Source organism: Periophthalmus magnuspinnatus, chromosome 24, assembly GCF_009829125.3.
Source record: "Periophthalmus magnuspinnatus isolate fPerMag1 chromosome 24, fPerMag1.2.pri, whole genome shotgun sequence".
Classification (NCBI taxonomy): Eukaryota; Metazoa; Chordata; class Actinopteri; order Gobiiformes; family Gobiidae; genus Periophthalmus; species Periophthalmus magnuspinnatus.
In genome coordinates, this window is record NC_047149.1 from 26,004,769 (window position 1) to 26,019,798 (window position 15,030).

At 42.6% G+C, this 15,030-nt stretch overlaps 1 protein-coding gene across 4 annotated transcripts in view; it reads left to right on the forward strand.

Annotated features, from left to right (window-relative positions):
- The window catches only part of LOC117393045 (armadillo-like helical domain-containing protein 4), a 16,516-nt gene extending 1,907 nt beyond the window's left edge, over positions 1–14,609 (forward strand). For 2 of the 4 annotated variants that reach the window (XM_055232064.1, XM_055232065.1), the window contains exons 2-9: positions 788–963; positions 1,618–1,983; positions 5,806–6,093; positions 6,590–6,769; positions 7,635–7,781; positions 7,855–7,886; positions 8,786–8,935; positions 9,233–14,107. In XM_055232064.1, the coding sequence (XP_055088039.1) occupies positions 807–963; positions 1,618–1,983; positions 5,806–6,093; positions 6,590–6,769; positions 7,635–7,781; positions 7,855–7,886; positions 8,786–8,935; positions 9,233–9,307 (1,395 nt within the window). In that variant the 5' untranslated portion in view covers positions 788–806 and the 3' untranslated portion in view covers positions 9,308–14,107. Of the gene's footprint in view, positions 1–787; positions 964–1,617; positions 1,984–5,802; positions 6,094–6,589; positions 6,770–7,634; positions 7,782–7,854; positions 7,887–8,785; positions 8,936–9,232 lie in introns of all 4 variants that reach the window. The other 2 variants (XM_055232063.1, XM_033991215.2) reach the window with 2 other exon arrangements.
- Positions 14,610–15,030: the final 421 nt, after the last annotated feature.

Sequence of the window (15,030 nt, forward strand, 5' to 3'; positions counted from 1 at the left end):
ATTATTTTTGTCCGTATTGAAATAATAAACTAGAAATACAGCTCAGAGGAGACACCCATGAGTCGCCCTTTAACCAGAAGTTCCGCGGTTCAATTTATGCGACACATTTCACTTAAACCAAAAATAAATACAATAAGCATCATTTTAAAATCATTTCCTAAAAGTGTAACGTGTAAGAGACAGAGATCGCCTATAGGGAGATGTTAATGCTCTTCCTGGAATGTTCCACAGTCTGGCATTAAACCTACACGCGTACATTTCACAAACACCGAAAAACTGTTACTTCCAGCAGGGTCGCCTCTCCGCAGATCTCACCTGCAGCTTGGACCGGGCTGATACGTATTAGTCTACAACAGGCAACGCAAAAACATCACCATGGAGACGAGCAGGTGGCTGGAGCTGCACTGGAAATGTTTCATAATGCAGCTTTAAATCAAGATGACTAGTTCTAGATTGTAATGCAGCGAGATCCAGCTTTTTTTTTCTCCGGTGAGCTGCTTTTACAAAACAAATACGCCAGAGAATTACTTATTTTAGTGTTATTTTAGTGAAATCGAGCAAATATAAGAGGCGCACACGTCTATAAAACATAAACCACTTTCCATTTATTATCAGGCATCAAAAAGACACATTTACAGCGATAATCGGCGTTTAATTACCTGCATTTGAGCACAATACGTATAATTCAGAAATCCCTTAGCGACATGGAAAGAGATGGAGAGCGACGCGTTGGAGACTCTCTTAAATCTGTGTTTATCTTATATCTCGTGCTTTGTTTTTGCTGCAGTTTGCTGTGAGAGGCAGAGATGGAGACTGCCCGGTTACTCCTCCGCCTCCTCCTCGTCAGCGCCCCCTTCCTGTGTGTCGGTGCAACTCCGGTCTACCTCTCCGGCCTCACCCCCACGCAAGACAGTGATCTAGCGACGACTGCTGCATCCTCGCTAAATATAGACACAGGACTAGGTCAGTTTCGTTGGTCCTGGTGGGATCCCGGTTCATTTCTGAAGTAGAACTGGGTTTGGTCCTGTTCTTGTGCTTGTGTCTCTATGGTTCTCATCTCTGTGGATCATTCTGTTATAATTTACACATTTTAAATCGCAATATTCATCTAAAACCACTGAATAAAAGAAACAAATCCGCTCACTTCTGCGTTAGAAAACCGCGGTGTCCAGTGGAGCTGACGTCGCCGTAAACGTCGTCGCAACAAAGAGGCGTGGAGCTGTCGGCGCCCCATGTGGACAGATGCACGTCGCACTAGAGCAGCACATTTATTTTTCATTTGTACCAAAATGACGACGCGACGCTGCCGAATCCTACGAGTATCAATGATTAAGAAAATAAAACTGGAGAAGGAAGTGCATCTGTCCATAGGGGGCGCTACAGCATGAGGCGCTTTGTTGTGATGACGTTTACGGCGACGTCAGCTCCTATCGGACACCACAGTTTTCTAACACGGAAGTCAGTGGATTTGTTTCTTTTATTCAGTGTTTTTAGATGAATATTGTGATTTAAAATGTGTAAATTATAACAGAATGATCCACAGAGATGAGAACCATAGAGATACCACTGAAACCAAGATTCTGTATTCAGTCATTTTAATTAATTTGTTTTTTGCAGAGCACACTGGACCAGACGGGGCAGAAATTGCGCCCCACGCTGAAAATGGAAGATGGAACAAGAAAAAAGAACTGAAAATAACAAGACAAGTCCAAAACACACAGGCTGCGTACGGGGAGGATGTTAGCTTAGCCTCTACATTAGCGACGGAAAGTGAAAACATCGGCGAGGAGGACTCTTCGGAAACTTGGCTCTCACCTTTGGACAGTGAAGAAGTCCCGAAACAGTTCATCAGCCCCCAAATGTCGACCGAAGGAGCGACCATGACGACGATGCAAGACCCCGTCATGTTGCCCGCCATAGGACCCCTGCCCAAAGAGGACGGAGCGGACAGTCTGTGGACGGAGGCCGCGAGACCCAGCGGAGGTGAGTGAGGAATTATGTCACTGTTTGGTATCGACAATAGGACTACACCCGTCTTCAAACCTGTTGCTAACGCTAGCTGGAGTGACCTCGAGGCAAGAAGGCAACCATTTTGTTTCTTATTAATGTTCATGTCTTGATTTACAGACACAATAGTGAAATAAAAACCCCAGGATCATGTAGAGGGTTAATACGAACATTTAAGACCAGAGTCTGACAGACGCAGGTACAGAGAGAGAGGGGACAGATTAAAAAAAAAAAAAAAACACAACTAAAAAAATAAAATAAAATAAATAAAAAATAATTTAAAAAAAAGAAAACAAACAAATACACCTTAAATAACTAAAAAATAAAGAAAATAAAGTTAAAAAAACACCTCAAAATAACTAAGAAAAATACATAATAAAAATAACTAAAATAAAACCTTAAAATAACAAAAAAAAAAAAAAATAATAATAACAAAAAAATAAATGTATTTTTTTTTAAAATGAAATAAACTCAACATAACTCAAAAAAATTAACCCCAGGATCATGTAGAGGGTTAATATGAACATTTAAGACCAAAATGAGTCTGACAGCAGCAGAGACAGAGAGAGGAGACAGATTTTCAATAGAAAGTGAATTGGAGCCAGAGTCGATGGAGCAGGAAGTGCACACATGATCATTTCCTGTTTGGAACGCGGCGGCTAGCAGGTTAGCTATGTCCATTTATATAATGGTCTGGTCACTGGGGAATCTTTCTGAGTTCAGATGGTCTTGATTGACAGGTGGATTAGCCAATCAGGGACACGCATAGTCTGTCTGTGTCAAAACAAATATGGCTGCTTCTTTAATTCAATGAGGGCATTTAGACTCTCGTTTTCATGGGTGCCCTGTTTGTTGACAGATTATTAAATGGGCGATTGTGTCATCAAAGTCTCCAATTTCACTTGTACAAGGAAAAAAGAAGAAAGAAAGGAAAAAAAAATATCACAACGACTCAAAAACATCATGGATTTCAAATGAAAGTTCATTTGAGGTGAGAGAAATCATGGTTTTATTCAAAATGATGGGTGACCAATGAGCTCCTTCGCTCCTTAAATGCAGCGCAGGGCAACCAAAGGAGGCAAAGACATTCGAAGATTAGTTTAGTGTGATACTGCGGAACATTTCAAAGCAATAACGTCTCCATGGTGACAGGCAAATGAAGGACCCAGCACCAGTTACAGATTTAACTCATAAATGTTTGTTTTTGAAGTGAACAGAACAGAAGAAGGGGCTTAATCTTCTTTTTCCTCCAAACGTAACTGTTCAGTTTTAGTTCCGTCCGACCACAGGACACGTCTCCAAAAATGAAGCTCTTTGTCCCGGTGCATTTGCAAAAGTGTAATCTGTGTTTTTTACGTTTCTTTTGGAGTAACGGCTTCTTTGTGTCGTACAGTCCTCGTTTCACTGTGGATAATGACACACTCTTCAGCTTCAGCAGCAGCTCCACAAGGTCTTCTGCTTTTGTTCGTGGGTCGATGTCGTAGACTGTAAACGTAAATGGACATAGCTAACCTGCTAGCCACCGCGTTACAAACAGGAAGTGGTCATGGGCGCGCTTCCGGCTCCAGTTCAGACTCATTTTGGTCTTAAATGTTCGTATTAACCCTCTACATGATCCTGGGGTTTTTATTTCACTATTGTGTCTGTAAATCAAGACATGAACATTAATAACAGACAAATCAGGCGCCTTCTTTCCCCGAGGTCGCTCCAGCTAGCGTTAGCAACAGGCATGATTGACAGCATTGCTAAGCGCCCGCTCCCGCTAAACCAGACATGTGGGCAGGAAGGAGCATTACCGTCAACATCTTCATCCAGGATTGGCTCTTTTGTTGCTATGATACTCGTGGTCAGAACTCCAAATATGGAACTCTGCTCTAAGTTAGCCGCTGTACCTGCTCTAGCCCCAATTAGCTTCATTTGGAGCTGAACACTGTGGGGGGCGTCACACTCACTTCTTTACACCTTCTGTGGTTGATCTGTACATTTTGGACCAAAGCACATTCACCTCTGGGACAAAGGACCCGCCTCTTTCCTGAGCGGGACGATGGCGGGACATTTCCAGATGAACGTGGCACCTTCCGGCATCTGGGAATCACACCCAGGAAAAGTTACACATTAATAAATAAACAAGAACAGGAGAAAAGAAGGTCCTTAAGAGCTTCCCTGCAGTCGCTCACACCTCCTCACTGGCGCCCCTAGTGGTCCTAAACTGTATATGACACCAGTCCGTCAGGTTGAGTATCAAAGACTGTTTTTTTTGGGGTTTGGGTAAATGGTTTTCTCCTCGCTCCACTTTGAACACAGTGTGAGCGGTCACAGTCTAATTACTTTCTATTTCTGTTGGCTGCCGGGAGACGGCGGGACCGCAGCTCCGGCTCCGCTCTGGGAAAAACTGTGAGGAATAGGAATGAAACCAGGACTCCCTCTGCTGCAAATAATGAAGCCTGGGAATACTGAGCGACACAGCAGTGAAGTGAAAGCGTCTGCAGATACTGTGTCGGGGAGAAATAGATTTGATTTATGAGGAGTTTTTTTCTTTTGGAACAGTGAAAGATGGTTTATTTTTCACGGTGGTAAACTTTATACTACCACAGCCACAGCAGCCCTGGGCAGACTGGTGAATGTGAGGCTGCTAATATGTGCCATCAGCCCCTCATCATTAAGTTTATGAAAAATGGAACTATATTTTTGGGGTCAGTATTCATCGTGTGCACAGTTTCTTTGGGAAATGTTTGGTTATTTTTTTATTATAAGATTTAAGCTGTAAAAGGCTAAGTTACATGGCTCATTACAAATGCAAACATTTTAACAATATTGCAGATTAAGAATAGTTTTGTGGTTTAAATCTGTTGTTGGGTTTTGTCTCAGTGGCACAAATGAGTTTCAATATTCTCATTTATCGTCTATTTTAATTACAGCGATATAAACGTTTACACAAGTTATTGCGACAGGCCGACCTCTGACCTTTGACCTCTGACCTTTGACCTCCACCATCACTCACACACTTCACTTTGGTCAATGTGAGCGTCTGATTATGAGTCCGGCATTTGACCTTTGGGTTGGTGGATAAATTAAAATGAAAACATAAAACATCTGTGAGTTTGTAAACGGCTCAGTCTCTGCAGCCGACGATTAAAGAAACTGACGTTTTAATTATGAGTAAAAAACAGGGCAAAAAACTGGGTCTTAACCAGGACTAAACTAGGACTAAAGCAGGACTAAACCAGAACTAAACCAGGACTAAACCAGGACTAAACCAGGACTAAACCAGGACTAAAGCAGGACTAAAGCAGGACTAAAGCAGGACTAAACCAGGACTGAACCAGGACTGAACCAGGACTAAACCAGGACTAAACCAGGACTAAAGCAGGACTAAACCAGGACTAAACCAGGACTAAACCAGGACTAAACCAGGACTAAACCAGGACTAAACCAGGACTAAAGCAGGACTAAAGCAGGACTAAAGCAGGACTAAACCAGGACTGAACCAGGACTGAACCAGGACTAAACCAGGACTAAACCAGGACTAAAGCAGGACTAAACCAGAACTAAACCAGGACTAAACCAGGACTAAACCAGGACTAAACCAGGACTAAACCAGGACTAAAGCAGAACTAAACCAGGACTAAACCAGGACTAAACCAGAACTAAACCAGAACTAAACCAGGACTAAACCAGGACTAAACCAGAACTAAACCAGGACTAAACCACGTCTAAACCAGGTCTAAACTAGGACTAAACCAGGTCTAAACCAGAACTAAACCAGGACTAAACCAGGTCTTCTTGTACCTCCAGCAGACACGATGGGCCCCCTGTCCCAGGACGATGCCACAGAGAGCACTATGTCGTCCGAGTCTTTGCCTCTGATCTTTGAACCGCTGGAAGACGTCTCACCAGAGGGGGCGCTCTCTGACCAGCCCAGGCCCAGCTCTGCCACTGTGGAGACAGACAGCGAAGCCCCGCCTCCGCTGCTCCCCGACTGGACATCGCCGGGACAGACGTCTGGCACTGAGCTGGAAGAGCCAATCAGATTGTCCGATGCAGCTCAAGGGGAGGAGTCTGAGGCTGGAGAGGATCAGACGTGGGGTGAGGAGCACACGACTAAGACACACACTCGACACACTCCACCTCCTCCACCTCCTCCACCCCCAACTCCACCGCCTCCACCCCCAACTCCACCTCCTCCAACCTCAACTCCACCTCCTCCACCCCCAACTCCACCTCCTCCGCCTCCAACATCAACTCCACCGCCTCCACCCCCAACTCCACCTCCTCCACCCCCAACTCCACCTCCTCCGCCTCCAACCTCAACTCCACCGCCTCCACCCCCAACTCCACCTCCTCCACCCCCAACTCCACCTCCTCCGCCTCCAACCTCAACTCCACCTCCTCCACCCCCAACTCCACCTCCTCCGCCTCCAACCTCAACTCCACCTCCTCCATCCCCAACTCCACCTCCACCCCAACTCCTCCACCTCCTCTGCCTCCACCCCCAACTCCACCTCCTCCGCCTCCACCTCCTCCTCCACCCACATTAACCACAAACGCTCCTCCTGTGATCCATGTCTGATGTTTTGAACAGGTGCCGTCAGGACGTCAGGCGTAGAGGAGAACTCACAAAGCGCCCGCCCCTCCCTCCCGTCCCCGCAGCATCCCACGACGACGGTGACCATGACGACGGCTGCCATGACAACGCAGCATCAGCATCATCATCATCATCTCCCCAAATCCAGACCCGGGTTTGACGAGATGGAGTCTGATGGTAGGAAATTATTTCAGTGTAATTATGGATTTAGATGAATTACTACTATAATACAGCAAAATATCAAATGTGATTTTGATACTAAGGAATAGACCCGATACTCGATACCGATTCTGATACCACAATAATAAAAAACATTCTTTGTTTAGACAATAAAATGTGATTTTTAGCTTTAGATTGTTGGACTGTTTTCTATTCCCATGTGTCTTATATCTGTGTGATCCATCAGACATACTGCTACTATTACTGTTACTACAACTACTACTACTGCTACTACTTCTACTACCACTACGACTCCTGCTGCAACTAGTACTACCACTATTACTACTACCACCACTACTACCACTTCTGCTGCTACTACTACTACTTCTACTACATGACTATTTCTGTAGCCTATTAAATGTAGTACTTTGTGTTGTATTCCCGTGTATGTGTGTATATATATGTATGTGTGTATATATATGTGTGTGTGTGTTTGTACTAGTCTCTGTGTCTTATTCTTGTGACACAGACACATCAGTATAAACAGATTCAGGAAAGACTCATTTCTGTCAGTGGGACTCGTTTAGTATCGATACCTGTGAAAAACGAGTCTAGATTCAATACTAGTTGTAATATTGTTTAGTATCTGATTTTTCAAAGCTCTGCACTACAGTCATTCGTTCCAGACTCGGTGGTATTGTAGCCACAGCTGACCTGGGGCAGACTGGTTTAACTGTGGCGGCCAGTCTGCCCCATCAGCCCCTCCCACCACCAAGAACTCACCTTTCATTTTTACTCTGATACTTCGATCAAACCAACATGTCACGTCGATTCCTCTCTTGTGCTTTGGCCTTTATTAAGAACGTGTTTTATTTATGAACAGAGGATCGAGATGAAGACGAGGAGAACTCAGAGGAGTCAGTGGAGGAGAGCGAGGAGGAGCTGAGCGAAGCCCCGGACGCCTCCACACCTCCCCCCTACAGCCTCATCCCTCCTCCCCCCGTGTGGGTCCAACGCAACCAGGGCCTCAGTGAGTACGACAAAACGAAAAACACAAACACAACCATGATGAGTGTGATTAATGTCGTGTTCTTGTTCTGCAGTGAGGAGCTGGGTAGAGCTGATCAGAGAGAAGGTAACACTGCCCCCTGCTGCCACAACCTGTCATTACACTGTAAATGTGACATATCCAAGACGCTCATGTCCCTCTGTTGTCCCGAGACTAGGCCAGACCAGGTTTTCAAAATCATTGTCTCCTTTTGCTTTGCCAGGAATATTCCACAGTATGGCTTTGCACTTTATATTTATTCAGTTGCAGGTGGTTTTATTTAAAATACAAAAAAACAGATTAAAAGATTAAATTTGTTTCTCTGCTTGTTCCGCATTTCAAATCACAAATTAGAGAAGTAAAAATCACCACAAGAGCTGGGTTTATATATTTCTCACTGATTCTGTGCAGTTTGAAGCCTTTTGTAATCAAGCCCTGCCATGCAGTCGTCTGATTTTAGAAAAGTAACTGTATACTTATATATATACTTATATATATATATATATATACACATACATCTCCTGGCCCAGCCCCTCTGTCAAATTTTAGACCTGTACATTTGGCCTGTAACATGTAGCAAAGCATGAATATACATGAATATACAAGGCTTATTGTACAAATTGTTTTCCAAATGCATTAATAAAATTGATAATTTATTACACAGCAGAAAAACTTTGAACAAGGTTTACCCTTACCTTTTTTTTAATATAATTTGGTCACTTTCGGTGGGCCGGATTAATAAGCTTAAAGGGCCATGTGTGGCCCCCGGGCCATAGTTTGCCCGTGTGTGCCATAGAGTGCAGCAGGTGCCAGACCCTCCACCAGGAAATGTACACAGTGCTCCTTTTAAATTTCTCTCTTTTCTATCTATCCCCTCTTTTTAATCTCTCTATTCTCTATATGTTCCTATATAAACTCTCTCCTTCACCCGTGTGCTGTTTCTATTGGCTGTAAATATATATTTATAGATACTTATCTTGTTTCAGGCTGGTTATGTGTCCGGGATGCTCGCTCCTGTTGGAATCGGGATCTCAGGCGCTCTGCTGCTCGTGGGCGCCCTCTACAGCATCAGGACGATACACCGCAAGAGACGCAACAGCTTCAAACACCAGAGACGGAAGAGCAGACAACCGGAGGTAAAACACGACTGTGACCTGGACGTCAGACCCCAGACCCAAACAACAGTGACAAAAACAAAAAAAACTGCTATAATTTCTGATGTATTTCTGCAAACAGCTCTACTTCTGTGAGTAGAAAGGACATATAAGGAAAAAGTCTGAACTCCACTCATCACTGATTGTAGTTCATTGGGTTTGGAGGAAAAAAACTCAAACCAGAGGCTCATCAATCAAGGAGAATCACGTCTGTCCTCGTCCTGATCCGTCCTGACCACAGACTGTTTATATAAATGTTTTTTTGTTCTTTGTCTGCAGCAGCCTCGTGAGCCGGGTGTGAGCGGACAGGACCAGGCCATGCTGCTGGCGGACAGCTCCGAAGACGAGTTCTGAGCCAGATCCGGGTTTTTAAGGCGGAACCGAGCTTTTAAGGTGGAACCGAGCTTTTAAATGGAGCCGAGTTTTTAAGGTGGCGCCGTGTTTTTAAGGTGGAGCCGAGCAGACCTGGAGACCACATCCACAGAGGGGGGGGGGGTCAGTCTGGACCGTCCCCGTGTCGGACCTGGAGCTGTGGACTGGAGACGGGACAGTGGCAGTGGGACTAAGGGCTGCACAGATGTGGGGGAAAAAATATCTTAAAGCAAATTTTCCTGCCAGTTTTTGGGATTGGGATTAGATTTGGGATTTATTTATGTTTTTAAAAAGTAGGTTTCTGTTCAGAGTGCACTTCGTAAACAACCCCGGAGCATCAACATTTGAGAAAATACTGAAATCTGAACTGATAATCTAATTCAAGAATCCCAGGAATTGTATTAGTCTAATTGTGGGGGTTGGGTTGCCAGGTTGTGTTTTTTCAGTGAAAAGACATATTTATTTATTTTTTAATGTCTAAATAACTGCAGTCTATGTGATAATACTCATAATTGTAATTCCGATTGCAAAATAATGTGCAGCTCTACTATGGCAGGATGTGAAATCTGTTTAGAGATGGAAAAGTACCCAAACGTTGTACTCGAGTAAGAAACGGTTCCTTCAAAAAAGTAGAAGGAAAAGTCGGACACAGACACAATAATGAAAAAAAATATATATATATATCTGAAGAAGCACAAAAGCTCAGATCTGGAGACTCGCCCGCAGCGGTTTAACGAGCAAAACTGACTACGAGACTGTAAAAAGAGTAAAAGTACGGCGTCTGAAAAGTACTACAAAGTTACTCCGTGAGGTAAATATATCAACTCTCCTCTGAATATTAACGTGACGATTTCTGAGCTGCTCTGTCCACGATCAGTTTAACGTGAAAGTGTCTGACGTCTCTGTTCTGTACAGTTTTAAACGATGACATCACGGTCACATGATCAGACCGGTGTCGATGTAAATACAGTGAACGTGTCCACTATGTATTTGTCTAAAAATGTTTAAAAATAAGATGAATATTTGATCTAAACTATCACTGACTAAAGTTTTCTGTTCACTTTTGTTTCTGAGTCCAGCGTAAACGAGTTGGAAAGATGCAAGATGGAAGAACGCACCAGTTTAAATGTGCGATATGTAACGTTCTGTGGAGTGTGCGCCACCTGCTGGTCTGGAGGAGTTATTGCTTTGCCTGGAACGTTCTTTTCCTCGGATCCAGAGTAAACGTTTCCTCATGTGTCACATTTGAGCCGGTGTGACACGCAACAGAGGACGATATCAGTCTGTACAAACAAATACACAGAGATATTAGTCTGGATTTATCAGGCCTGGAATGTTGCACGGTGTGGCTTTAAACAGATTATCTACACAGTGACGCCACCTGGTCAAGTCACAGGTCGTATCTGTGGAGAGAACGAACTCGGGTTGTTGTTTTTTTAAGCAACGAAAACACCTGTAATTCAATAAATTCAAGATTACGGTTAATATCATAGTGTGAAACAAATCAGGAAAAGCAAAACAATCTCCATAGAGACGAGAACATCCTCATGGAGACAAGCTGGTGGTGGAAAAACCCACTAGGAAAGTTGCACATTGCTCCTTTAAATGAGGTCAATAGGTGAAAGTTCACGGTCGACGCTGCAGAGGCTTTGAACAGAAGTGTCTCAGTTTTATTATTGACATTTTCTTTCAGTTTTATCTTTGTTTGACTTGAAAAACTGAACTCACGCTGGACCCGGATCGTGAACAAACTGTCCAACCCCGTGTGTGTCGTGTGCAGAGTGTTCTATGTTGTGTGGCGTGTGTGTAGTGTGTGTAGTGCGGGCTGAACCGAAAGTGTGCGAGCGTCACTGAAAACGCGAATAAAACTGAAACAGATCAGTGGTTTTGAAACGTCAAACCCCTCCTCAGCCCGGGGTCTCGTTTATAAAGTGTCTATTCACACAAAACTGTTATATTTGTGATTTTTCAGATGACGTTTGTGATCTAGAAAAAGAAAACGTGACGTGGCGTTGAAGCTTTTAGAGACAGAAGAACGTTTGAGCCCGAGATCCAGAATAAACAGCTCTACAAAACTTTACAAACATGTGCGTCTGATCACGAGTGAATCTCCGCCGAGTTCAGATGGGCGTGATTGACAGGTGGATCGGCCAATCAGAGACACGCATGGTCCATCTGTATCAAAACAAATGGAAAAAATATCACAAGAGACTGAAAAACAGGCCGGATTTCTGCAGAATTAATGAGCAAAGAACTAAACTCGGTGAATCTGACGTGAAGTAAATGTGATTTTGTTTATAAATGAAGTGTGACCAATGAGCTCCTTCGTTTCATGTGCATCAAGGAAATAAGCAAATCTGATTGGATGATTACGTTTGGTTCTGGCTCGAGACATGACGGAGAGAGTGGGGACCAGACTGAGATCCATCTGTTTAAAAGATACACAGAGGTTTCAGTCTGGATTTGTCAGGCTACTTTTAGTTATGATTTAAAGTTTTATAAATGAGACCCTGGAGCCTGAAACATAAACTGTTTGTATAAATAGCAAAAGATGAAGTTTACATCTGTCAACTGGACAAATCGTTCTAAGAGTGAAGCCGCTTCTTCAGTTCTGGTCAGATTACATATATAAATGGACATAGCTAACCTGCTAGCCGCCGCGTTACAAATAGTTTGATTGACAACGTTGTTAAGCGCCTGATCCCTGCTAAACCAGCGGGAAAAAGGGCATCATCTTCAACAGCCGCCAAGTTACAGATAGAAAGTGATCATGTGCGCACTTCCGGCTACATCGACTCTGGCTCCAATTCACTTTCTACGTAAAAACTGTGTCCTCTCTCTGTCTCTGCTGCTTCAGACTCGTCATTTTGGTCTTAAATGTTCATATTAACCCTCTACATGATCCTGGGGTTCATTTATTATTTTTATTTTTTTTGTTATTTTGACTTTATTTATTTTGGTTGTTTTGGGGTGTTTTTTTGTTTATTTTCTTTCTTTCTTCTTTAGTTATTTTGAGGGGTTTTTTTGTTTTGTTTTTTTACTTTATTTTTTGTTTTGTGTCCTCTCTCTGTCTCTGCTGCTTGCGACTCATTTTGGTCTTAAATGTTCGTATTAACCCTCTACATGATCCTGGGGTTTTTATTTCACTATTGTGTCTGTAAATCAAGACATGAACATTAATAACAGACAAATCAGACGACTTCTTTCCCCAAAGTTGCTACTGCTAACGTTAGCAACAGGTTTGATTGACAGCGTTGCTAAGCGCCCGCTCCCTGCTAAACCAGGGGTGCGGGCGGGAAATGGCGTTACCTTCAACAGCCTCGCTCCTGATTGGTTCGTTGGTTGCTATGATACTCACGGTCGGAATTCCAAATTAGCCACTATTCCTGCTCCAGCCTCGATTAGCTTCATTTGGCGCTGAATGCTGTGGTGACGTCACGCTCTTTACACACTCGTGCTCTGGTCCGAGTGTTCGTTCTCCATGGCAGAGTTTTGAAATGTCTCTGCAGATAAAACTTGAATAAACAAACCCTTCCCTTTCTCCACTCCGAGACGTTACCAACAAAAACAGCGACCACACGAGTTACAGCATTAAAAAAAATCAAATAATTTATTTCTGTGTTCTTTTCCACATTAAATAAAAACTATGGGACAATTCCAAATCAAAATTCCTAAAATGGGACAATGGGAAGAGAGGGAATTTCTTGGAGGAACAAAAATTATACATGCGGAAAAATAAAAATAAAACTCTAGCTTCGCTCCTTTACCGCAGGGATGGATGAGAGGATGGAGCGGAGGACAAAACCAGGACATACACTGTAAAAAGCAACATCTGGACCATTTAAAACCTCTGAATTCACTATTTGAGCTGTCGTTACTTCAATTTTTAAATAAAGCTGATTCAATTTTATATTTTTTCTTAATATACCAGACAGTGAGATAGACATTTTGAGGATTTGAGGATGCGCAGCGCTAGGTTTAGCACAAACATGGCTATTTTGCATTTATCACATAGATATAAATTCTACATATATAATTCTTTATATTTTTCCTGATTCGTAATTTTTAAACAAATTATTTCTACAACTTCACACATTTTAGGTCAATAAATCTACTAACAAAACCGACTCAAACCCAGACGTCCTGTGTTTGACAGTGTGGGGTTAAAGTAGCAGCGTCGATCACGAGCGATTGGGAGTTTTCAGAGCCCTTTGTTCATTTATTTAAATAGAGCACCTCAAATGGCAAAATACTTTTACTTTACATCCAGACAAAAGCGCCATTAATTTAAAATATTCGTCCGGGTTTGAGTCGTTTTGTCTAGTTTTTGTATATTTCTTTTTAAACGTTGAATATGTGATGTTTATGTTTTTTTAGTTTGGTTCATTTTTGGTTTATACATTTGGCTATAATGTAAAAAAAATTAGTAAAATATGTTCTATACGTTTTAAAAGGTGTTTTGCTGGTTCTTTAACATGTTGAATCAGTGTTGACCAGCTTCACTTGAGTAAATATATAAATAACAAACCAAGATATTATTTTTTACAGTGTACGGGTGGAAAAAAAATTCAAAATGGCCGACAAAAAAAAAAAAAAAAAATCAGGTATTATTCAAATATTTACGGTTCTCGTCAGTCTTTTGTATGTCCTCTTTCAGAATGGGTTTAAGTAGCACAGAAATGTCTAGAAATCAATCAAAACACATAGCCCCATACCAGATAATGATTAACAAAAACATGGTAACGACATTCGAAGGACTAAAGAAACAACATGGGATTTTCACGGGGGGGGGGGGGGCAGCTCGTCCAAAAAATGCATCAGCGATTTTGAAAACGTGGGGTTTTTGTAAACATCTTCAGCCTTCGAGTCTGTCAAACGAACATGCATCGTCATTTTAGTATCCAGACGTTTTAGTTTAAATGTGATATAATACGACAGAGAAGCAGAGTGTCGCCTCTACAGCGCCCTCCACTGGTACTGCCAACTCATGTGGAATTTAAATCTTATATTTTGTTAGTTTTGAATGATTTTAGTTAGAACTGGGAGACTAAAATATATCTACAGGAGAATGGCACAGGTTTTTAGGTGCTGGGGTTAGCCGCACGTTAGCGTTAGCGTAGATGCTAATATGTGAAGGAGGGCACTGTACTTAAACATTTAGAATTAGAACATTATGGATTTAAGTTATTTAAACAGTTCAGTTTATATGTTTTGGGTCAATTTTTGATTTTGGATGTTGTTTAGTTGTATTATCTGTAAAATAAATGGACAAAAATAAAGGATTAATCTGATCAGTGCTGGTTGTGATGTTGTTTTGCTGTGAACTGTGGGAATTTTCCAGTCCCATTTCCTGAAAATTTTCCTACTTTCAACACCTGCCAACGATTCACTGCTGCGCCTTTCTGTGACCACGACACACAAAACCAGGACTAAACCAGGTCTGAACCAGGACTGAACCAGGTCTGAACCAGGTCTGAACCAGGTCTGAACCAGGACTGAACCAGGACTGAACCAGGACTGAACCAGGACTGAACCAGGACTGAACCAGGACTGAACCAGGACTGAACCAGGACTGAACCAGGACTAAAACCAGGACTAAAACAGGACTAAACCAGGTCTGAACCAGGTCTGAACCAGGACTAAACCAGGTCTAAACCAGGTCTAAACCAGGTCTAAACCAGGACTAAACCAGGACTAAACCAGGA